Raw genomic sequence first — 23,425 nt, forward strand, 5'->3', positions numbered from 1 at the left:
CCAAGCAGTGACTGCCTGTTATTATTGTTATACATTAAAAAATATATTTTTAAAAGAAAAAAGTAGTGGGTCGGCCTTTAACGTAAACGTACACTTCCTGAGCGTCCAAATAAGGTCCTGGTATATGTCAACGGCCTGGAAATTTAGCTCACTCGTAGCGCTCTGCGCTCCCAAAACGGAGATGTGGTAATGGCGTGGGTTCGATCGCTGGAGCAAATAAGGTTGGACTGACAACATTGTGTCAGTATTTATTAATTTGACTTTTTGGAAATCAATATATGGTTAACAAGCAACTGAAAAACAACCAATCCAAAGCTTAATGATGGCCAACGAGGCCTCGTGGAGGTCATGTAGTGCGTCTCTCGGCCAGGCAGTTGGTGTCGGCGGGCAGGAGGGAGTCGGGCGCCTGAGTCATGAAGGTTGACAGGGCGCAGGGCTCCTCTCTAATTCAGAAGGAATTCATTATCATTATACATGCAGAAATGTAACGGATTCATCACTGGTGTTCTCACAGCGCAGCGTCTTTGCAGCTAAACGTGGAATGCGTGGCCCAGTAAATCTGCGCAGGCTTTATAATTGCAAGGATGAGGTACAACTTTTTATTTCCGGAACATTTCATTTGGTGTCTTACCCAGCGACAGGACTGTCAGACGAGGACGCCGCCAGATTGTTGGCTCTCCTGTCAGGGGGATGAAGATTTGCAGTTCGAGCGCAAGCTCGTTGCTTTGTGTTGTGCTATTGTGTGTCTCTGTCCACCACATTAGATACACACACGAGCCTAAAGATGTTCTGCTATTCCAGCGGACTGAGCGATTCTGCGATCTCCTCTCGCCATACGTCCAGATACGCTCAACAGTCCCCCTCAAATCATGTTTCCAGCTGCTTTCTGACCACAAACGTTCAAAGGACTAAATAAACTTAAGCGTGCACGTGAGGAGGAGCCAATAGCCTGAAAGCGCATTGACGTGACCAGATGTTTGTTTCTATTTTTACTATTGTGCCCAGACTCTTTTCTTTATTCTTTTTAAGCAGCAGGATGGAAAAGAAAATTGTTTGAAGCCTAACTGATGTTTTTTATGGTATCCTCTTAAGCAGAGAAAATGACTGTTAAAAACATTAAAAAGAGGGAGGAGTCACCAGAAGCAGGATCAGCCTGAGCTAATGTACGAGCCGCTGCACTTTTGTTCCTCTGAGTTCATGCTTTCATTTTTTGCTTGAAGTGATGAATAAGCAACCATTTACCTTGGCCTTTGTCTGTTCATTTGAGCAAAGAGTAGACGGAGAACTTGTTCCTTTTGCTCCCAAGTGAGATCCGAAATGTCCACTTTACTTCCTGGTGGATGCACCCTGAAAGAGAAGTGAAGTTTAGTGATGAAGAATCATCTCACGGAAGAGAGGCCGTGATGACGTACCACCGTGCGGCCTCCTCCATGTCAGAGTAAACCGAGTTGGTGCTATACGGAGTGTTCTGGAAGGTGCGGATGGGCGGGAATTTGATCTTTCCTGCTGTGGCCTGTCTGAGTGCCAAGTGATAAGCCTGCCGCGCCTCCTTTTTGTACTGGAGCCGACTGGCCGCTATTTCCTCCTTCGCCTGAGCCAGAGCCTCGTGGAAGAAGCGCTCTAACTCGGAGCGCTGCTCCGTGATGGCGCCGGCCAGCCTCTTGACGTGCTTCACTTCCTTCTCCCGCATGGAAAGCGCACCCTGAAGCTTCCCTAACTCGGCCTTGTCGACCCGGGAGCTGAGCAACATCTCCTGCGCACAACGTTCTGTTTCATCCCGCTGATGTTCCAGAGTTTGCTCCAGAGAAGCCACCTTTTCTTTCAGACGGGTCAGCTCTTGTTTCTGGGCCACCATTTGGGCTGCGTTTTTCTTTGCCAGCATGTCCAACGTCTTCTGGAGGAGTGGACACAAGACAAAGTGTAAAGCTTTTTATTCTCAACATAAACTACTCACAAAAAGCTAGGATTGTTGGGCTTTCAGAATGAACCTGAAATACACTATAGCCTTTAAATGTGAATTAAATTGGAACCTTCTCTAAACTTTTGAATGTACTTTTTACACTTTGCTTTTATCCAACAAGGAACTGAATGGAAAAATTTTACAAGAGGCATTTGAGCCAGAAATCAACCAATATTTTGATCAATACCATCAAACTGTTCACATTGTGACATCCTGAGACCAAAACAATTATCTCCTACAATTTCATCGACTTGAACAAAAATGTAATAAAATCCAATAATGTAATAAATTCATCAATAATGTAAATTAAAAAAAATAATAATATTTTTTTTTTTATAGGAATTGTATAATCCAAGTAGAGGATTGTTCCATTTTTGACCCAACTGTTTTTAGAGTGTAATGGTGCAAATAGTGAACTTAACACATCTTTGATTGTTTAACAATAAAACATGAACATATATGAAATAAAAAAACAGCTATATTTAACTCTAACACTTAGCACTCCCAGAAGTCTTTGTGGCACAGCAGTTCTAATCAAGTGGGCGGAGCATATGTTGATTAACTCTTTGGAGATTTGGTTTACAGTGTTCCCTCATTTCTCGCGGATTAATCTTTCGCGGCCTCACTGTTTCATTGATTTTTATTAATAACATGCTTCTTTTTTTTTTACAGCGTGCTTTTTGATTTGTTTTTTTACAGTGTATGCCCGCACGTCTTGATTCGCTAAGAAAGAACCCACATTGTTCAGCATCCTGATTGATGAAGTGACTGTGGAATATAGTCAATAAATCACCTCCATGTGGTGTCTCCTGTACAGTACAATAAAGTAACACTGAGTAAATCAACTCTGTCAACTCCAGCACTGACTTTTTGCTGTGAATGTACATAACACTCTTAGATTCTCAAAACACAAAATGATGAATTTTGGACTGAAAATAAACATACATATTATAAAACCCATGATTGCAAAATTATATTTTTATTACATTATTGGTGAAATAACTTTAAATGATTTAATTATTGGGTTTCATTCCATTTTTGATGAAGTGCTGAGTTATTCCATTTTCAGTGACACTGAGCTTGAAGTGTCACGCGGTGTCGTCAGCAGGTTGAAACAGAGATTGGAAGAGTAACAGAAAGGCCTCGAGCGGATAACTTTGGAAATGTATTGGTCAATTCATGGATCAAACATGTGTTGTGAATGTTGCCTTGTTAGAGGAGGAATAGTGCAAAAAACTACTGACACTATGAACAGCTTGACGTGACTTCGGAAGATTAAACAAGGTCAAATTAAGTTCGCCTGTGGAGGGTTAGTGCATTTTTTGGTTCATCCTGAAATTTCATCCAAAAGCTGAATATCACTGATATTTTTGTGGGTAGTGTAGATGGGGAAAACAAGTCAGGAATTGTATCCGAAAACTTGGCTGCCGGGTCGGGTCTGATTCCCAACAATTTACTGTCATCATCTCAGAGACGTATGTCGAATGCAGCCAATATTTATTTGTATTAGGAGAAACCGCTGAAACCCGTCGGCTAGTGGAAACTTCACCGCAAACCGCAGAGCACGGAGCGAGGCGGCGTGGTAAATACACAGAAGCAGAACAAGCAAACAACAAGGAGAGAAGCCGCCTGAATTCGACATTTATAACTGCTGTGATTGGAAAAATGACAAGTCTTTATGTTTAAGCATGGCCCTAATAATAGCAGCCATGTTGTTTGCCGTCCTTTGGCCCCAAGCGTTACCTTGTCCAGTGCCAGGGACGTGTTTTCCTTCGCCAACGAGCTTGCCAGTTTGTGCAGCTCCTCTGCCTCCTTCATGTGGTGCTTCAGTGTCTCACTGAGACGGACGTTCTCCATGAACACACAGCGCGAGGCGTCGTCCAGCTGTCTGTAGGGCCGCCAGTGCAAACAAGTTAGCCCGATAATTATTCATTTGGAGAAAACCTTTGAATGGCAGGGTAGCATGATGCTTTATTCATTTCTTTAAACACTTTATAAATAGATTATTCCACAGGTGGACAAAGTGTGGCCTGAGCCCGCATACAGTTTTTTAGTCTGGCCCAATATTTGGTTGGTTTGTTGGACATTGAATAAATCCAAAGCTTTCCATTCACCTAGTCCAACTAATTTTGTTCTCCCCATTCCAGTTAGGTAGACACTTTCTTCATTTTTTTCCCCCAGTCCATAATTTGTGGGGTCAATATTGATGATTAACGGCTATGCTCCACTTTCTCTTTAAACTGCACAGCGACTTCAGTTCTATAGATGCAATGCCTGTTGAGATAATAAGCAGGACATATCTTATGGCATTTTATTACATTTAGAACTAATTAACTCATTCACTGCCATTGACGGCTATACACGTCAAAAATTCATTTGAACTATTTCTAGTAGTTAAACTTTTTTTTCCACTTTTGTTAACAAGAGTATGAAAACCTAGACATTTTAAAAAAATAATATTTTGTTTTATTTTTTAAATAAAAAAAGATTATAAAAAATTAGGGGCGTCAGGCGATTAAAATTTGTAATTGCAATTAATCGCATGACTTCAATAGTTAACTCACGATTAATCACAATTTGTTTTTATCTGTTCTAAATGTACAATCATTTTCTTCTAGGTTTTCATACTCTTGTTAACAAAAGTGAAAAAAATGTTAAATTAATAGAAATAATGTTTTTTTTTTTTACGTCAATAGCCAGTCAATGGCAGTGAATGAGTTAATAAACAAATTTTAAACTTGATATACAGTAATAATGTAACAACAGTTTTTGCAGATGTTTTTTTTTTTGTTAGGTCAAGTGTTAGCTCATTGACCAAACTGACCAAACTGGGCCTCACGCTCTCCTCCCCGAAGGCCTTTCTGGGATGTTTGGGATGTGATTGTTGGCTTGGTCCACTATCGAGCACATGACCGAGCAGTGCGGCTCAGAAACAACATTAAAATCGAAATGATATATTTACAAGACCAAATAGTTGTTCTTTGGGTCTGAACATGCAGTAAAAGATTAAAATTAGGCCGTCAGTGGGCGGCGCACTCACAAAACAGCTTCATGGTGGGCTTGCTGCTCCACCTGCGCTATCGCTTCCTCAGCATCCTTCTCCAATCGAGCCTGCGAAGTAGCTTATTATTTAATCAGTTTGTTGACAGGTCACAACTCTACTTTGGAAATCATCTCATCTCTATTCACCTTTTCTTGGAAGAATCTTTGCTCCATCTTGTCACGTTTTTCCTCGTGCTCCTCCTCAGCGAGCTCCATGCTTTTTTTAATCTGTAATGTTCCACTAGTTATCATACGGATGCGCCAAAGCCATGAGAATTGGGAAGTTAAAAAGAACAAAGTTTGTTACGCACATCCCTGAGCTCCTGCTCCATCTGAGCTTTTCTCGTCTGGAACTCCTCAATCGTTCTGAATCCATCCCGTATTGCCTCAAACTCACCGGCTCGCTTTCTAAACAGCTCCTTCATCTCACTGATTTCAACGGTGTAATGTTCAACCTGTTGAAAGTATAATAGAAGAAGTAGAAATAAATGTTTCCATGAGTAGGAGAAGTTAAAGAACAAGATCTGAGCAGCAAGATCCCACCACGCTAGGGGCGCACCAATTTAAGGTCATATCAGTTGAACAAAATACCTCAAGATGCTACCAGAGAAACCAGTACTGTCTAAGAAAAATGTAATTAAGTGACCAAAATCACTAGAGTCTGGCAAAACATGCACCCACAAACATGTACAAGATGACTAAATGAGAGGTTATCATCCATTTGATTACATCCTTGGCCAAATCAATCTTTTTTACATAGCTATGGAGCTTTTGCCTACATTAGGGCATCAAGCCACACATAAAATATAGACTGCTATCTTAAACAAAAAGTCAGATTTACATCTGAGTATTCCACAAGCTATGCGGTAGCGCCATTTGCAAAATTCTTTATCGTGTAATTGTTTGGTTGAATATATCAAAATTCCAGATTTATGCTGTCTCAGCTCTCAGCCAGACGCCTCTTTTGATGGGGGATAATTTTATTGCCCAAAAATGCATATAGACAGCATGTCCGGAGTCCACCACATGACATTTAATTTCCTGACATACGTGACAGTCGTATACATGTCTAAAACGGAGATGTTTCCAGACTGTGCCTCATTTTCCGCCGCCATTTTACTAGCATGAAGTAAGGGCTGCAAGATGGAAAACAGATGCAGGATGATTTTGCTTTGTTGTCTTGTAAAGTGGCTTGAAATTGTGTCAAGTCTGTCTGATTGCTTATTCTTAACTATAGGAAAGGTCAGCGCTGAGGGCACATAAAATGAGTAACTTTAAAAGAAGAGTCGAAGATTAGTATGCATGCTGGCTATCAGGTAGCAATTATAGAAACCATTAATATCGTAAATTGCAATAAAACAGCACATAACTTGCCACGTAAATTACCTGGAGCAGTTCACAATATTTATCTATGAAATTACAACCATAATTACCGGAGATGTTGATTATTAAATGGATTACTATGTGTAGACTATGTGCACTCATTCATTTATGCCAACATTGTATTTTTGTTGTTAAATTTAGTACATTTTCAATCCATTTCCCCCAAAGCATCGAGCAACAATTTACGTAAGGTTACGTAGGCAACATTTTACGTAATTACGCAATGACGTCATCACACCGTTATTTAGTAGCAACTTTTAGCAACTGTTGCACTCACCAGTTTGTTCTGCTGCTCAAGAGCTAACGCCGCTTGACTTTTGAGCGTGTCATGGAGTACATTAATCTAGAAAAAAATAGATAACACGTTGTTAAAATATTACAAGCCTTGACGCAAGTGTACCTTGGCTACTAACCTTCTCGTCTTTAGCGGCATCCCGCCTCTGCCAGTGGGCGTTGGCTTCACGTATTTCCCGCTCCGCGTGTGCCAGCTTGTTGCCAAGTTCAGTGTTGGCGCGCGCCAGCTGGCCGCAGCTCTCGCGATACTCTGCGAGAGTCTGCTCAGTTAGCCGGATCCTTAGCTCCCAAAGGGTAATATTAGCTTTGGCATTCTCCAGGTCCAAGTCTTTGTCTGTTTTGGGCTCCCGTTTTCCGCTCTTCTTTCCTCTCCTGAGTCGAAGCAGTAAGTGGAGGTGAAGATTTGTAGCGAAATTGTGGTTAAATTAAGAATAAACGTGGAACTCACCCAGTTTTTGTCTTTTTCACTTTGACGACCTTCTTGCGGTGCATTTTTTTTCTTAAAATGACAACCGGCAGATAATATTAGTGCAGGTATGCTAATAGTGGTGACAGCATCTCTTGTGCAACCTGCTTGGACAAGTTGTGTACTGCTGTCGCCATGGAGACGCTGCCCTTCAACGGAGGCTCACATGTCTCTGCTACATGATCCTGCAGAAGTGGTACTCACAATCAAGTAATGAAAGGCATGTTTTTTTTCTACCCCAAACGATTTTAAACGATTTACTTAAGTAAAAGTACAAATAGCTTGACACAAAAACAAAATTGGCAGCACGTCCGTCGTCACAATATTGGTAAATGCACATATTGATTGTGCTTGTTGAATGGGTATCCGTTTGTTATCGCTGGAGGGAAAAGCTGACTTGACCTCATTCACTTTCACATCTTAACGTAATGAGTTGAAAGTACAGATACATTTGTTAAAATGCAGAGATGAAAAATAAGAACTTGTTAGAGGAATAAATATTCAAATTAAGTAAAGTTCAAATATCTGAAAAAAAATTACAATAACTTTGTACTTTGTTACTTCCCACCACTGGGATCCTGGGAAAGCTGCCCTATGTGAGGCATGCACATTTCATACAGTAGCCGGTGTGTATTTGCCAGAAAGGCAATTTCTAGTGATGCATCTGGGAATCCAGTGGTTAGAAGATTTCCTCAAACCGCATTGTCAACATATCTTATTTCTTTAGCAGACCAAACCCATTGTAAAGTGCAGACAATGTGTGTGGATGTGGAATGTGCACAAGTTGAAATGCACAAAGACGACATTGAATCATCAAAAAGTTTTTTTTAAACAAGTTTTACCAAACCAGAATGACTCATTGTTTTGCGTGACACATACTGTATCTAAAATTAACTGTAAATGTTTAAAATCCCGGCACGTTTCGATGCCTTGAAATAAGGCCAGGTATCATTAGCCCGATACGATACCTGGTATCAATACTCGCCCATCCCTAATCTTTATTTATCTATCTATGCCAGCGACATATAGTGACAGGCAGATCAAGTGCCGTAATGTAAGAAATGGGTGCCTTGGCTCAGTAAAGGTTGGGAAACACTGCGCTACAGGACTGCGTAGTTGTGTTTATGGGAAAAAAAAGACAACGCTTATAATTCTAAACCACTACATTCTCCATGTCGTCTGTTTCAGAGAGTGTTAAATGTCACCCATCGGCGGTTGATCAAACCATACTGTACACAAGATATTGCAAAAAGTGTTGGGCGTAGCTACAGTTAAGTGGATCATATAGGGTTGTTCAGTGCTCTAGCATCATGGCGAACAGAGTTTGAAGACTAAATTTAAAGGTAATTACTATGACAGTGAGAAGAGAAAACTGAAATAACCCCAAACATTTCAAATCTGTCATTATCATTGGAATTGTAATGACAAGGTTTGGGCCTCTTCAGTGGACCTTTAGGGGTAGGACACCCACAAACATGGCATTCCTGAGGCCAACCTTGCAGCATATTAATGATATATTACGCTGTGTAGATTACAAAGCTGAGGTCCCTTCTTGTGCTTTAGGGTTTCACTTAACTTGAAGCAAAATACCAACCCTGGTATTGAAACTACTTCTGCTCGAAAACGCTGTTGGTAATGTGCTGTGTCATGCCATGGTGGTGCACTTTTATAGGGCATCCGAACATGATTTACAGCCCGTAGTGGCACATTTCTAAAATGACTGGTGTAAATCTGCCCTCATATGACATTTTACTTGGAAGGGCAGCTCTATTACATGACTTTATAATTGAAGCACCAGTGCTGGTGCGTGCCGTTGAAGCAAGCCTATGATTCAAGGCTGCCCCCTTCAATTGCCCGTAAGTGGATCACCGCTATCCAAACAATGTATAGAATTTATTGTATGGGCACATTCCTTGCCGCATATATGTGTGAACCATTGTGAAATCAGACATATTTCAACAAAGCAAGTCATGTCTTTGACAACTTTGGTTGCTCTGTCTTTTTGCAGGGTCACGCAAAAACCATATATCCACAAAGCAATTGATGTTGTTGACCCCCCCTTTGTTTTTCTGTCCCTTTGCAAGACTGTGGAACTAAGAAATATTCAAATATTCAAGTAAAATGCCTCTAAAAGTTAATTGGAACTGTCGTCATGGATGACATTACATAAGACCTCAACTTATCTGGCGAGCGGAAATGTAGTTTGCTTTTTCTTTGTCTTTTTCTTTTTACTCTTTTTTCCCTAGATATGGACCACCATTGTAGATCATGGGCATCAATGGGTGAAGTGACTTTTTTAAAATTTATATATATATATATATATATATATAATTATTATTATTATTATTATTATTATTTTGTAGCACTCATTCCAAGGAAGGAACAGCCGCAACATGGGGTATTTAAGAAAACAATGTTAAAAAGTACATTCACATTTTAAGTAGCCAATCTCCAAGCATCGCTATCAAATATATAACCCCCCCCCCCCCACAATTAGAGTTCCATACGCCTTTTTACACGTGTGCGACAGTTAAGAATTTTAAAGGAGACATTCACACACAATTAATTTCTGTCAAATTTCTGACATATTTGGCAATTTTATGGGCATATTATGGTAATTTTCTGCCTCTCTTCTTCCTTTTCTGTTTTTTGTTTTTTTTATACATTTTCCCCCCTGGCTTTTTTTTTTGCAACAAATTTTCTGATATTTTTGGCAATTTTATGGACATTTGATGGTCATTTTCGGCTTTTCCTCTCTCTTCCTTTTTACACATTTTAAGGTAATTTTAAAAACCTTTTTAAATCTACCTTTCATCTCTCTTTTTCTGGTAATTTCAAAAAATTGACTTTTTTGAAATTTTAATTATTATTATTTTATTTTAATATAAATCAATAATTCATTTAAAGAACATTTTGTCTAAAAATATAAAGATAAATATGTGTATTAATTTCTACACTTTTTCTCTTTTTTGTAAGAGAGCGAGAGAGCCACAGGGAACCACAGGAGACGGACCAAAAAGCCACAGGTTGCAAAACCCTGATCTAGACCAATTAAATGTTGTCTCACACTAGATAAAAATGTTGTTCTCCATTAAATCTGATAATAACTTGTCTTTACGAGTTCCTCGTGAACAAAATAACTTCAAAACACTGTCTCTCCCAAGCAGAACTCCCAAAGAAGGTTCACGGAAGGAGCTGTCATAGAACCCCCATTTACTGAAAACATGACTGTCTGGACAACAAATAAGACTTGGCAAGGTCTGACATCTATGTTCGCTGATGCAAAGCAGATCATTCAGCTCGCAGACAGGAAAGAGCTGAGTACCGAAAAGATATTCCCATCCTTGTAATTTCTGAGCGTGATCGTGTTACATGTTAGCCACAATCTCAGCGCAGATGTTGTATTTCAATGATATGTATGGGGACGTTGTCAGACGATGTCGCGGTTGGACATCATATTTTTAGGAGATAGAGGTTTGGAGGTGACTTCCAGCTTGTGTTCATGGAACATGTTGCGACTTATGTGCCTCTAAATGTTGTTGTGACCTTTTAGGCGGAAAACTCTAGCCACATTTATTATGTTTAAATTATAACTATTCAGATTTAATTGAATGCTGCCTTTTTTGCACTACATTTAATATGGAACGCATGACTGTTAACGTGCCCTTGAGCAAAGCATCCTTATCGAGAAGAACAGTACCGTATTTCATCACTATGCATCAAAGTAAGTACAATTTCCTCATGAGGAATTACGAGCATAATTAATTAATTGTACTCCTCCAAAAGATGGGACAGTACTGTCGTTAGTGCCGTAATTGCAGTCAAATGAGTGTACACGGGCACATATCATTGAGAGGTCCTGCACATGTACGCTTTGATAGCGGCGGACGACCACTGCGGTCAACCACAGGCTTGAAAAAAGTAGCCACAGTATTTAGAGAAAAGGAAGGAGGAAGAGAGTCCAATATTTTTAGTTCAAATTACAGTGTTGGAACAGCGCTTTGCACAGTTGAGTGTCCTGGGACGGGAATGGCATGATGGGGGAACGCTGATGCCAAGCCCCAGCCCTCCCCGAATATTGTCCTCTCCGTGGACTTCCTGCATTCTCCGTACCCTCGCGCGTGAGCTCTGCCCTCCCGTTACCCTTGACTGCTCACTTTCTCCCTCAGTCACCCGCCACATGAGGTGAAAGAGTAAACCACATGTTAGGTTGGTATAGGGTCACTCTGCAGGGATGCTCCCATAGTCTCAGCGGGTAGAACAAAATTCAAGTTCAAGTGAGCTGCTTACCCGGCTTGTTTTGCCGCCGTGCGCATCTGCAGCAGGATATGGCAAGGAGACGGAAAAAGTGCAGCTGATGCGCTTGCAGCTCGGTTTGTGACGGTGCCAAACACCCACCTAACTGCATTCTCTCATCAAACGTGCCTTGCTGCCCAAATATGTTGCCCTAGTAAAGAAAAAAAAAAACCTGTGGCCGATCCAGATGAGTGGGAGCGAGATTTGAACATTCTTTCGACTTTTGTGCCAGCTGGAGTGCAGATCACATTTGCATATTTTAAGGCTGGTAAGACTGCTGCAGATTTAATGTGGTGATTACTGCACTACTATGAAAGAGAGGTTAAATGGGGTTTGGAAAATGTGTTTGATACAAGCCACTGAACAAAGCCACAAACTATAAACTATTTAGTCACATCTTACCCATCTACCGATTTATCTCTATTCAGGATGTTCGATATCACTTTTTTTCAGACTGATACCAATACGAGTAGTCAACTCTTGAGTAGTCATCCAAAACTGATACAAAGTACCGATGCTATACTAACACTGTGATACCCCCCCCCCCCTCAAAAAAAGTCCTATATTTACAATATAGCATTTTTCCTTAAAATTACATTAGATTAATAGGAATTTTAGATTATTCTAATTTCCAGTTCCTGATCGTGAAAATGGCCACGAGAGGAAGGCCGATAGTCGTTCCAAGTACTGTAATTTTTAAATAAAGCCGGTATTGGCCCAATATCGACACCTGGTATCGGCACTTGCTCATCCTTAATCTGTCTAACTGTCATTCAAGTTTTGTTTAAAAGGGGAAGTAAACCCTCAAAATTTCAATAACATGTTCTAACCGTACACAATATTCAGATTAATACTATATTGCATTTGTGGAATATGAGCAAAATCCACAAGTTTTTATCCATCTCAGGGGGCAGCCATTTTGCTACTGTCCACGTAAATAACGTCACAGCTGCTCGGGTAACAACCAATCACGGCTTACCTGTTTTCTGAAGCTGATCCGTGATTGGTCGTTACCTGAGCAACTGTGATGCCATTTTCAGTCTACAGCAAGCGGCAAAATGAAAAAAAAAACAGCTGTATTTTGCTGCTCAACTCAAATTCCACCAACGCAATATTAATCAGAATGCCAATACTACATATTATTTTGTTAAGAATATTTTTGTGTTGACTTTAATGAGCAGAAGTAAATTATATTCTCTTCAATGCAATGTTATGAAGTTATATATTTTACCCACAATCCAGAAATGTCGTTGTAAACTCTTAAAAGAATCACAAGGACATCCATAAAAGAGCATTTTGTTTTGTTTTTGGCTCAACTGGAAGACTTCAGCTACACCCAAAGAACCATTCAAGGCAAATGTGTGCATACAGTATTTTATACGTATAAGATATAAATATATAGACTATTTCTACTTCTATGGAGTGTTTCCCCCCGCATTCATTTTGACTTCTTTATGACCCCTCCTCCCTTTTCCTAGAAAGGGGGGGCCTCCACATCCAGTAAAGATGAGGAGGGAAAACATAGCCAGAAATAAGCTCCCTCCTCCTCCTTCCAAGAGAGAGCGAGGAAGAAGAAAAAAAAAAGAAAAAGACGAGAGGCAGGTAATCTCCAGCTCTGCTTCCAACAAGAAGGGGGGACTGGACTGGTGGGGATGGACCGCCACAGGATTGGAGGATTGCTGCTCTCGGTGTGGCCCCTCGCCAAGCCCATATGTCTTTATATAGTGTAAACACGCGAGGGGACAGTCCTGTGTGTGCATCCACTCTGCTGAGCACTCCACTTTGTGCAGCATCTTCCACTTCTCCTCACCTCTCATCTCTTCACGCCATGGCCGCGCCGAGCCATCTCCTCTCGCTCTTGCTGGCGCTGCTGGCGGGGAGCCTCGTGACCGAGGCGACCTACTACCGGCCCCACCGCTACTTTCCGCACTTCATCCGCCTCCGCCAGCCTTCCAACCACATAGAAAACCAACTCCCGGAGGTCGTGAACCCGCCGCCCGCTCCCCGCCACCCCTTCGTGCCGAGGCATCCCGTCATCCCCCGCCTCCTCCACCCGACACCCGAAGACATCCAGACCTTCCACCCGGAGCCGCAAGTCGTCCATCCGGAGCCCGAGTCTCATCAGCGGTCGGTGGTTCCTGCTCCCCGCGCATTCGCCAACATGACCCGGGTCTTCTACGGCGTCATGTTCGACGCGGGCAGCACCGGCACCAGGATCCACATCTATAAATTCATCCAGAAAGACCCAGGTAATGCCCCCGCCGTGCCCCTCTCTCTGCTTGTGCGTGTTAGTCCACCCGTCTCCGGCAAGTGTGCTTCTAAAAGTAGCTGAGGTTGACTTTGTAATGAGCCATGGAGCGGATGTATGTGACGTGATGCTGTCTAAATATCACCAGCTGTAAAAGTGACTCCAGTGTTTTCTTGTTCTATTTTCTTTTATAAGCCACATTTAGTCCTATTTCATTGTTAGTTATAATGTCTCATTAATATTCATTACATGTTTAATTCCTGCAGTTGAGCTGCCAGTTCTGGACAATGAAATGTATCATGCAGTGAAACCTGGACTTTCTGCTTATAAAGACAACCCTGAGGAGGTATGCAGTATTATTATTTTTGGGGTCAATATTACTTAGTTGTGATTAATGGACACTTTTGTTAAATATATCGACATAATTGTGGGCTCTTTCTAAAACTCAGAAAGATGGCGCTCAGGTGTTATTTAACAATATGTTTATTATTGTGGCTATTGGTTGCAATGATGTAGATCTACATTTACATTTTGCCACATTCAGTAAAAACAAAAACACTTTAAACGTTTAGAGTACCCCATCCTGAAACATCATGTATAGCTACTGCCGATCTGAATAGTAAAAAAAAATATCTGGGTAAAAAGTAACCCAATTTTGGTTAAAAACTGGAATGACCCACTACTTGGGTCAATTTGACCCACTTTATTAAAAATTCAGCTCAAAAATAAAAATAACCCAGTTTTGGTCAAAAATTGGACCGCCTTGAGAGATAGCTCAATTTGAGTCAACTTTGGGTTGCTTTGTATCGAAAGCACCCAATTTTTGGAGTTGTTTTTGTACACAAAAATGGGGTTACTCTTCACAAAACAATCCATAAAGTTAAGTCAAATTGACCCAGGTAGGTCAAAATTTTGCCCAAAACTGGGTTATTGTTGACCCAGCAGTTTTAAAGGTGTAAACCTTCACCCAAGAGAAATCAATCAAGAAGTGCAATCTGACAGGTGCATACTATATTGTATCTCAATAAAAATACACAAAAAAATCTTACAGATTCCCACATATAAACACAAACAATTACACATACTGCACAGTCAAAATTTAACCAAATTTAACCAATGGTGGTTTTGATGCATTATAACCCAATGTTGGGTCAAATTGACCCAATTCTGGGGTCAGTCCAATTTTTGACCAAAGTTGGGTTATTTTTTAACGGTGCAAAGGTGCAACGACAATTATTTTGTTAAATGAGTTATATTTTTAAAAAGAGCAATATTATCCCCTTAAGTCAAACATTTGTTTTTGTTGCTCCTATAGTAGATTGCATTCGATTGTGTACGTGCATATTATCAGTGCGCACACGGCAGATCCCTTGGTATGTTCTCTGGGTTGGGATTTCACATGCAAACAGTAATTACACAAATGAGACTCGCTGATGCTGCTGCATTTATCAATTTTTAATGACACAATATATATTCTGCGTTTGACCTCGTTCTAATCCGGACACGCGCTGTTGCTTGTGTTACTATAATCGGCATGTCCTCCCCAGGGCGGCAACACGGTGCGTCAGTTGCTGAAGATGGCCAAGAAGACGGTGCCAGAGGAGGAGTGGAGGAGGACCCCGGTGGTCCTGAAGGCCACGGCGGGCCTGCGCCTGCTGCCTGAGGACAAAGCCAACACTCTTTTGAACGAGGTGAGGCACGCTCTCTCGCTGCCCTCAGACACTCTGGCACAAAAGCCAGCCGCCCCGCCAAGGAGCGGGATGAGAAACCACTAAGTGCTTACAAGTGTCACTGGGAGGGGGAAGGGGGGGGGGAGCAACTCTGCCCGTTCGGTGGCTATGATGTTGCAAAAAAACAGCTGTTGTGGTGTTGTCATTTGAAGTATTTCATCTGCTACTGTTGCAGCGTACTCATTTCGCTTTTGTCACTGTTACAGTTTTTTCTGTCAAAAACTATAAAAGGGCAATCTTTTCTTTCAGGTGCGACATGTTTTTCATGAATCTCCCTTCTATGTGCCACACAACAGCGTCACCATTATGAATGGAACAAATGAAGGTATGCTTTTTATAATCCGCATGTTAACACTCAACGTTTTTCCGCAGCAGTTTTGCAATCACAGCTAATGTCGGTAATTTGCACCATTGTGTCATTCCAGGAGTCCTGGCTTGGGTCACCGTCAACTTCCTTACAGGTAATACATTGCTTGTGTTTTGCTATGTTGGTGTTAGTGGTCACATGGCTCATATCTGAGCCAGTAGTGTACACTCAAGCCCAGGCAGTGGAAGACGCTCGTCTCCTGTCTGAGGTCGCTAGCTTTCCAAACAGCCTTGCAAAAAACGTGATGAGTAGTCACATTTTTTTCCACACAGATCATTTATTGTTAAAAACAGCTGTAAGATATACACCATGAAATTATTTCACTGTGAGCGAGTCATCGTTTTGTGCATCTTTTAAGTGTAATAGATGACTAATCGACAGGAAAGTCAACAAATCGTGATGTTTTTATTATGATTTGTTGACATTTGTCAGTAGTGTCTTATTGTCTCCAATCAGTGATCATGTGTTTTTTATTTTTTATTATAGGTCACTTGTATTCCAACACAAAGAGGACGGTGGGCATTCTGGACTTGGGAGGAGGCTCTACACAGATCACCTTTCTTCCAAAGTCAAAGGTGAAATATGATCTGATGCGTCTGATAAAAACTGGGGAACAATATGAAAAAAAAACTTGAGTTGGATTTTCATTCTGATTAAATCTAAAATGAGCATGCTGATTCCAAAATTTCAGTCAGTTTTGTTTTAACACATCAAGTTTTTACCCTCCAGATAAGCAAAACTTCATTGATTAGCTGTAGTAAGACTAATAAGAAGAGCTTATTGTACGATTGGACAGCTACGTGCCAACTTGTTTGTGCAGTCACATTTGAGAGCAGTGGGTGGTGTGTGCATCTCCCGATAGATCAGTACTATCAATATCTGCAAGTTGTTTTCAAAGCTTGTAACTCTTTCTTCTTCATGTTTTATTTACATACGCTCTAAAAACAGTTGGGTCAAAAATAACCCAAATTGGGTCAAAAAGATACAGACCCAACTTTTTGTGCAATTGAATAACCCACAAACAATCTGACATTGATTTGCTTTGTGGGTTATTAATTTAATTTGACCCATCTTTTTGGGTTTAATTATTAAAAATGAGCCGACCCAACCTTTTGAGTTTAATTATTAAACCCAAAAGTTTTTTTATCGGCTCATTTTTGACCCAATTCAATTGGGTCATTTAATCAACCCAAAATCTTGGGTCAAATTATTTATCCATAAAGCAAACCCAACAAACTGGGTGTATTTGTGGGTTCAGTCTAACCCAAAAAGTTGTGTGAAATGAATAACACACCCAACTTTTGGGGTTAATTGAATAACCCACAAACTATCTAACATTGGGTTGCTTTGTGGGTTATTAATATAATTCGACCCAACTTTTTTATAAAGTTTTTGTCGGTTATTCATTTGACCCAACTTTTTGGGTTAAATAACTCAAATAGTTGGGTCGGTCCATTCTTGACCCAATTTGGGTTATTTTTGACCCAACTGATTTTAGAGTGTACATACACCTTTTAAACGGGCATCCTAACTTGACACGATAGAGAATAACTGAAAGCAGTTTTGGATTCCACACCCAAATATTAGTTAAAAGCAGCTGTGAGACCGAAAAAAAAAAAATGGTGTTCCCTACTGTAATTATACTTAAAGCACTCGCACCACTAAATGTGCTTTTTCTATCTACCAGAAAACCGTTGAATCTTCTCCCATTAGTTACATCGCCAAATTCAACTTGTTCAATAGTACATATCAGCTCTACACACACAGGTAAGTAGCCAATATGGCTGCATTGTCAATTTATTAGGTTATGAAATAAACGTGATTGGTACAAATTGATATATTCACCTTACAGCTACCTTGGAAATGGACTGTATGCGGCTCGCTTGGCAACTCTCGGCGCACTGGGAGCTGATGGTAGTCCATCTACTAATACTCTTTATATAAAATATGGTGGACCTGATAATAAAAGATGGACTAATGGACTTTTTAAAATATCTTAGGTCTGGATTGGAAAATCTTCACCAGTTCCTGCCTCCCCAAAAAGTTCAGAGAAGATGTGACTTTTGGTGGAATCACTTACAAAGTCAGCGGAGTTCCAGATGGTAAGTCCACTCAAACCAAATTGATTTATATACCTTAGCGCCATACGTAGGGGATCCTAGAACACACTAGTACAGACTAATAAGAGTTACATGAGAACATTTACACCTGTGTCAGTTGGTGTAACCGTGGTGCCAAACACGGGTTGCATCTTCTACCTTATATTGCAACGAAAAGAAAAGAGTAAGTTGCCTCCACAAATAAGGCAGTCAGTCCCATACCACAGTCGAAGAGCCAAAAGATGTCCTTGAGTTTTGTTTTTTTGTTTTTCCATTTCTGAGCGTGTGAGTGTAACGAGTGGCTCGATCTGGACCGCTCACAATTATGCGGTAAAAATTGTCAGGCCGTCATGGCAGCACTTATTGCCGCTCTTTGTCATAGCGACACAATTGAGGTTGACACGTTGGGGCTTCCCCTCGTATATATATAATGTGACGGAACCCCAAACTGAGGCTACCTTACCGCCATCACACACCGCTGTTTACACGAAACACACGTTATCTCCAGGCTACGCGGGCTACAAGCTGTGCTACTACGAGGTGATGAAGGTCATCAAGGGCATCGTGCATCAGCCTTATGAGGTGAAAGGCAGCAGCGTGTTCTATGCTTTCTCCTACTACTTTGACAGAGCTGTGGAGTCCGGCCTCATTGGTGAGTTGGCCACTCAGCAAAAGAGTCACCTGAGTGTCTTTTGAATCTTATTCAAATTGCACATTTGTTTTTTTTGCCTGACAGACGGCAGCCGAGGCGGCGCAATCGAAATCCGAGATTTTAAGAAGCGAGCCAAAGAGGGTAAGTAGATACGAAAGCGTCAAACACTACATCTTATCATGTGCACGCAAAGACGTGGCGCGGCGCTTCCTGTCACACTGAATTTATTGCTGTAAAATCTTAAGCAATTTTTGGCTAAAATAAGACAGAAATGTGCTTTATTATAGGGTAAACAATTTAAATCGTTCCTTTACAATGTGAAGTATGCGCAACCAGCACAGAGCATTCACACTGAGAGGGGCTGTCGCTGTTTAGTTTGGTCCAAGGCAGTTTGAATTGCGAGAGCCTCGCTCACATGGTCACGGAGTGTGGGCCGACGGGCGACTGTGTGGCCGCGGCGGGAGGGCACCTGACAGCCACACAACAACGCCGCCCACTCGCAGCCTTTAGCCGACCCCCAACTCGTACACTCGCACCCTTCTGTTTAGTATGACACCAAACAAAACATAAGGTCGCCTTTTAATCAGGTAGCACAGTGGGCAGGAGTGCGGACATTTGCAAGTAAATGGGAATTTACCAAAATTGCTGTCAATTTGGTGTCAAAGGCCACATTTACTGCAAGTGTGTTTTTTCTCCCCATCAGATTTCTAAAATCTCGCATGCGACAGCAGATGTATTGAACTCATTAGGGGTGTCAAAATGAGTGCATTCATTTCAAGTTAATATAAAGTTCCTTTAACACCACTCATTTTTTTTAACCCTTACTTGGAAAGCCACGCCCACGTCAACATTTTGCAAGAATAAATTGATTTCATAATTTTACAATTTAAAAAATGTAAAAAAAGTAACTTCATATTAAAGATTAAATAGCTCTTAATATGAAAAGAAAAATGCTGTCAACGTCTCACAAATGCAATTATGCCATCTAGTGGCAGAAAAATGACCAACACAAATCAATATTACACTTGTTTTTTACAGTACAGTACATCTTTAACTTAATTTTTGGAATTATTATGAAATGACTGTATCAATGACTAAAAGATGCAGCCATATTTCTGTTAGTTTACCATTTTTTCCATTTTTATCCTAAAAGAGTATGAAAACTTAGAACAAAAATATTTGTATTGTACATTTTATTGTACATTTAGAGCAAATATAAAATTGCGATTAATCGTGGGTTAACTATTGAAGTCATATGATTAAATATGATTTTTTTTTTAATTATGTATATATATATAAAGACAGAAAATAACATGAAAATGCCATGGAGAAATTAATGTATTCACTATTCAAGTTAGGCTGTTTAGCAAATGGCAACGTAAGATGGCCGCTGTTCATACAAGTAGTTCAAAGCATGCGCAGAACACAAACCAAAGTCATATTCGGGTTTGTCTGTGTGTGTTTACATGAGTTTTGAAAGAGTTATTTACTACATGTAAACTGACTTTACTACTACACCGCCATGAGCCGAATGACGAAACAGAGAAAGTTAAACAGGAAACAGAAACACAGAGCGACCTTCCAAATTAAAAGCACAAATTTCAAAATAACATATAATTAAAGGTCTCACATTAAACAGTTTGAAGAACTCTTTAACAGCAGTGACTTCCAGAAATCTTCTTCCAATTTGTAACCTTGAGTTTGACCCCTGTTTACGTCATGCGTTTGCAGTGTGCAACAAAATGACCCAATACCGCGCCATCAGCCCCTTCCTCTGCATGGACATGACGTACATCACCTGCTTGCTCAAGGAAGGTTTCGGCTTCAAGGACAACACCGTGCTGCAGGTACGTCACACCACTGTGGGTCCTCAATGCGCAAACATGATGATATTAACCTGATTGGTTTGGAATCTGTCACCAGCTGGCCAAGAAGGTGAACAACGTGGAGACCAGTTGGGCCTTGGGCGCCACCTTTGACTACTTCAGGGACCTCAACATCCACTAAGGGCAGCTCAAAGGCCATGAAGTCAGCACTGAGAGGGACACTTTTGTCACTGCGGGGCTTCCCTCCCTCCGCCCTCCCCCCCACAGACACACCCAGTCCCACCCTGCCCACCCTCTTCATCCTCATCACCCGGCAAACACTACCATAAAACTGTTAAAGAAAAAATAAATCACTATATTTTTATAAGGCCAGCTATTTCTACTGTACGTTGAGCCCCTGACTGCTGGGCTGACTTTATTTTTTGTAAAGCATTTTTTGGTTCCTAATGGGTGTTTGGAAACGTGTCCTCACCTTGCTGTCTAGTGTGTGGGCCTTGTTTGTAGTCACGGTGGTTCGATGCCGCCCGGTTGTGGGCTGCGCCACACACACAACAGTCTTGCTCGAGTCACGTGCGTCTTAATGCTTTCTTTTTATTGTAGACGCTAACAATTTCACGGGAAATTCCTTGACGAGCGCGCGGCTTCTGTCGTTCAACTTTTGCACGCAACACTTTAATTGTAGCCATTCATCATGACTGAGGAGGTCAAAGTTCACTCTCGCAGAGTGTGTGTGGCGAGCTGTCACGCGCACTAAATGAATGCTTTCACTTTAATGTTTCCTGAGCGGAATAGTCAGCATCAATCGTGGCGAAATTGCAAAGGAGCCATAGAACAACCTCTCATCACGTGCAGTTAACAACGTCATTAAGCTTAACGACTTCAAAAGTAAACACAAATTATCAACCAAAGGATAAATCTGTGGCTTTTAAAGTGGATGTTGCTTATTGTTCAACAGCTTCAATGATCTTTTTTTTTTTTTTTTACTGCTTCTTTTCTTGTGAACTGTACAAATATTTAAATACCTGAAATTGTATCTAATGTATTTAACAATGTTAATTTTTGGCTTTTACCCTTAAATCGACTTTAAAACACTTTTACCCCACTGGCTTGCAGTATACAAAATGCTCCATAACTACTGTTGTATATATGCCAGTTACACTTACCAAGAACCGCTTCCAAATATTTTATGCCATGGCACAGTTGCTCAAAATGCTCATTAGCTAATTATCTCTGATGCTTGTAGTATTTAAATGGTTTATTTCTTATTCAGTGAAATGCTTGTTTTACTAAAACATCCAAGTTTGTGAATATGTCTTTTCTCCTGTAATAAATGAATTTAAAAAAGTTACGTTTTATTGATCAAATCAAAGCAAGAAATCATTCAAGGGAGTTGAGGGGGTTATTGTTTCATTTTATATATGAAGTTTAAAAAAAAAAATCTATTTCTACAATTAAGTTGACATAATTGTAAATACAACATATATTGTAACGTGTGTGCGTGTGCGTATTGTCAAAAGGAACATTTGTCGAGGCGAGCTGGAAATATCACTGTGCATGCGCAAAGCGCTCGTTTCTCAAGCCTTATACTAAATGAATGACATGCACTGGAGTCCTTTAGTCTCATTCAAGTGGGTTTTAACTATCTCTTATAATTGTCAAATATTGGATAAATAAATATACACGCACCACTTTGCATCAGCCGTCTGCCGAGAGGCGCTGATGTTTATATATGCGCATGCGCAGACATATCAATGGACATACGGTACACCGTGTAATAATTGTGACCCATGGACTTAACCAAAGTCAAAGTTTCATCCTGGGAGATGCTTTGACAATTTTTACATCTTTCCTTGCTGCCTGTTTATGGATCTTGTTTATTTATTGTACAGCTAATGAGTTTTTTAAATATATGACTAATGGCAGCAGAATACAGATACGCACCTTACATTTGATCTTGTTACTTCCATATGATGATGAGCTGTTCATTTTATCCTTCACTTTCTACCCATCATTCCAGCGTTGAATGGGATTCCGTTTCTCAACATTCATGATGTCATTGTATAAGCCTATCTTCTTTAGTGTGTTAGATTTATGTTGTGAAGCGTTTTTTTCTTCTCCACTAACTAGTTCGTGGAAAATAACAGTCTATGAATTGTACATATACAGTAACCAACAGGCAGTCAAATGATTTGTTGAACGTGTGCAAATATGTACATAGGATCCGCTACTGACAGGTGATTTACACACCGCTGACAGATTTAAGGAAACGCCAACAGACTATGCGTGAGCGAGGAGTTCGTCCCACCGTGATTTGAAAGTAGACTTCTGTATGGATTCTTTAAATGCCTCCATTTTTTGGGAGACTGCCTACCTCAGTGTATTATATTAAATGGCAATGTTCTTATGAAATACAGTAAAAGCTTTAAGATCATTCACTTCTCCACAAGGATTTTTAAGGACCTAATTATTAGTCACGTTTCCATCCGATTGTTTAGATTTTTTTTACACGAATTTAGTGAAAATGCGACTCATCCGTTCTTTTGAGAGGGGACTCCGCCGCTGTAGGTGGCGGTATACACTATATAGATGTGAGCCACCAGTAATTTAAAAGAAGAAGAAGACCAGGAAGCGACTGCGGCGTGCGATGACGTCGTATGAGTTTGCTTTTGTAATTTTTGATAAACCGTAGCGTTTCTTTGCTGTCAGTTTTCCATCTAAAATTGAATTAATATTTACTTATTTAATTGATTCAAAAAAAGATTTTAACCTGCCCCCCCCAACATACCTTTAGTTTATCGTCACTTTGTGAAAACAAATGGACGTGTGACGTGATGTGCGAACTTGTCAGCGTTTTTTCGCAAAACCATAGCCAAAATTAGCATTTTCCTTTTTTTGATACCATTCAAAATCCACCCACTCCAAGCGTAAAAACTTTATTTGCAAATTCTGGGCTCTTTTTCGAATTTCTAGCGTTTCCATTCAGTTTTATTTTCGCGTTTCTTGAAAATTCGAATAAAAATGGGTTGACGGAAACCCCACTCAAGACTCTGGTTTTAGACACA

At 40.5% G+C, this 23,425-nt stretch overlaps 2 protein-coding genes across 2 annotated transcripts; one reads left to right on the forward strand and one right to left on the reverse strand.

Moving 5' to 3' along the window:
• Positions 1-217: 217 nt before the first annotated feature.
• LOC147162947 (basal body-orientation factor 1-like) lies at positions 218-7,186 on the reverse strand. Its single transcript, XM_086094100.1, is given in 11 exon segments — positions 218-443; positions 632-679; positions 1,243-1,347; positions 1,413-1,894; positions 3,704-3,848; positions 5,001-5,071; positions 5,150-5,299; positions 5,302-5,457; positions 6,663-6,728; positions 6,799-7,051; positions 7,128-7,186. Coding segments are annotated over 11 exon segments (1,617 nt in total). The 5' UTR covers positions 7,172-7,186; the 3' UTR covers positions 218-346.
• entpd5a (ectonucleoside triphosphate diphosphohydrolase 5a) lies at positions 6,962-21,657 on the forward strand. Its single transcript, XM_086094095.1, has 14 exons — positions 6,962-7,064; positions 12,920-13,690; positions 13,956-14,035; positions 15,237-15,380; positions 15,669-15,744; positions 15,845-15,880; positions 16,273-16,361; positions 17,474-17,553; positions 17,639-17,700; positions 17,787-17,888; positions 18,394-18,537; positions 18,622-18,678; positions 20,269-20,384; positions 20,461-21,657. Exons 2-14 carry the CDS (start codon positions 13,153-13,155, stop codon positions 20,542-20,544), a joined length of 1,608 nt encoding a protein of 535 aa, XP_085950221.1. The 5' UTR covers positions 6,962-7,064; positions 12,920-13,152; the 3' UTR covers positions 20,545-21,657.
• Positions 21,658-23,425: the final 1,768 nt, after the last annotated feature.

The sequence above is a fragment of the Leptonotus elevatus genome, chromosome 14 (genome assembly GCF_054856555.1).
Source record: "Leptonotus elevatus isolate MCC_2025b chromosome 14, RoL_Lele_1.0, whole genome shotgun sequence".
NCBI classification, from domain to species: domain Eukaryota; kingdom Metazoa; phylum Chordata; class Actinopteri; order Syngnathiformes; family Syngnathidae; genus Leptonotus; species Leptonotus elevatus.

What these genes read in the sequence shown, in the direction of transcription:
- entpd5a (XM_086094095.1), top strand. Translation starts at nt 13,153, where the DNA reads ATGTCTTTATATAGTGTAAACACGCGAGGGGACAGTCCTGTGTGTGCA. An exon ending in TATGAATGGAACAAATGAAG is followed by an intron (nt 15,745 to 15,844) that starts GTATGCTTTTTA and finishes GTGTCATTCCAG; the next exon opens with GAGTCCTGGCTTGGGTCACC. An exon ending in CCTTTCTTCCAAAGTCAAAG is followed by an intron (nt 16,362 to 17,473) that starts GTGAAATATGAT and finishes TCTATCTACCAG; the next exon opens with AAAACCGTTGAATCTTCTCC.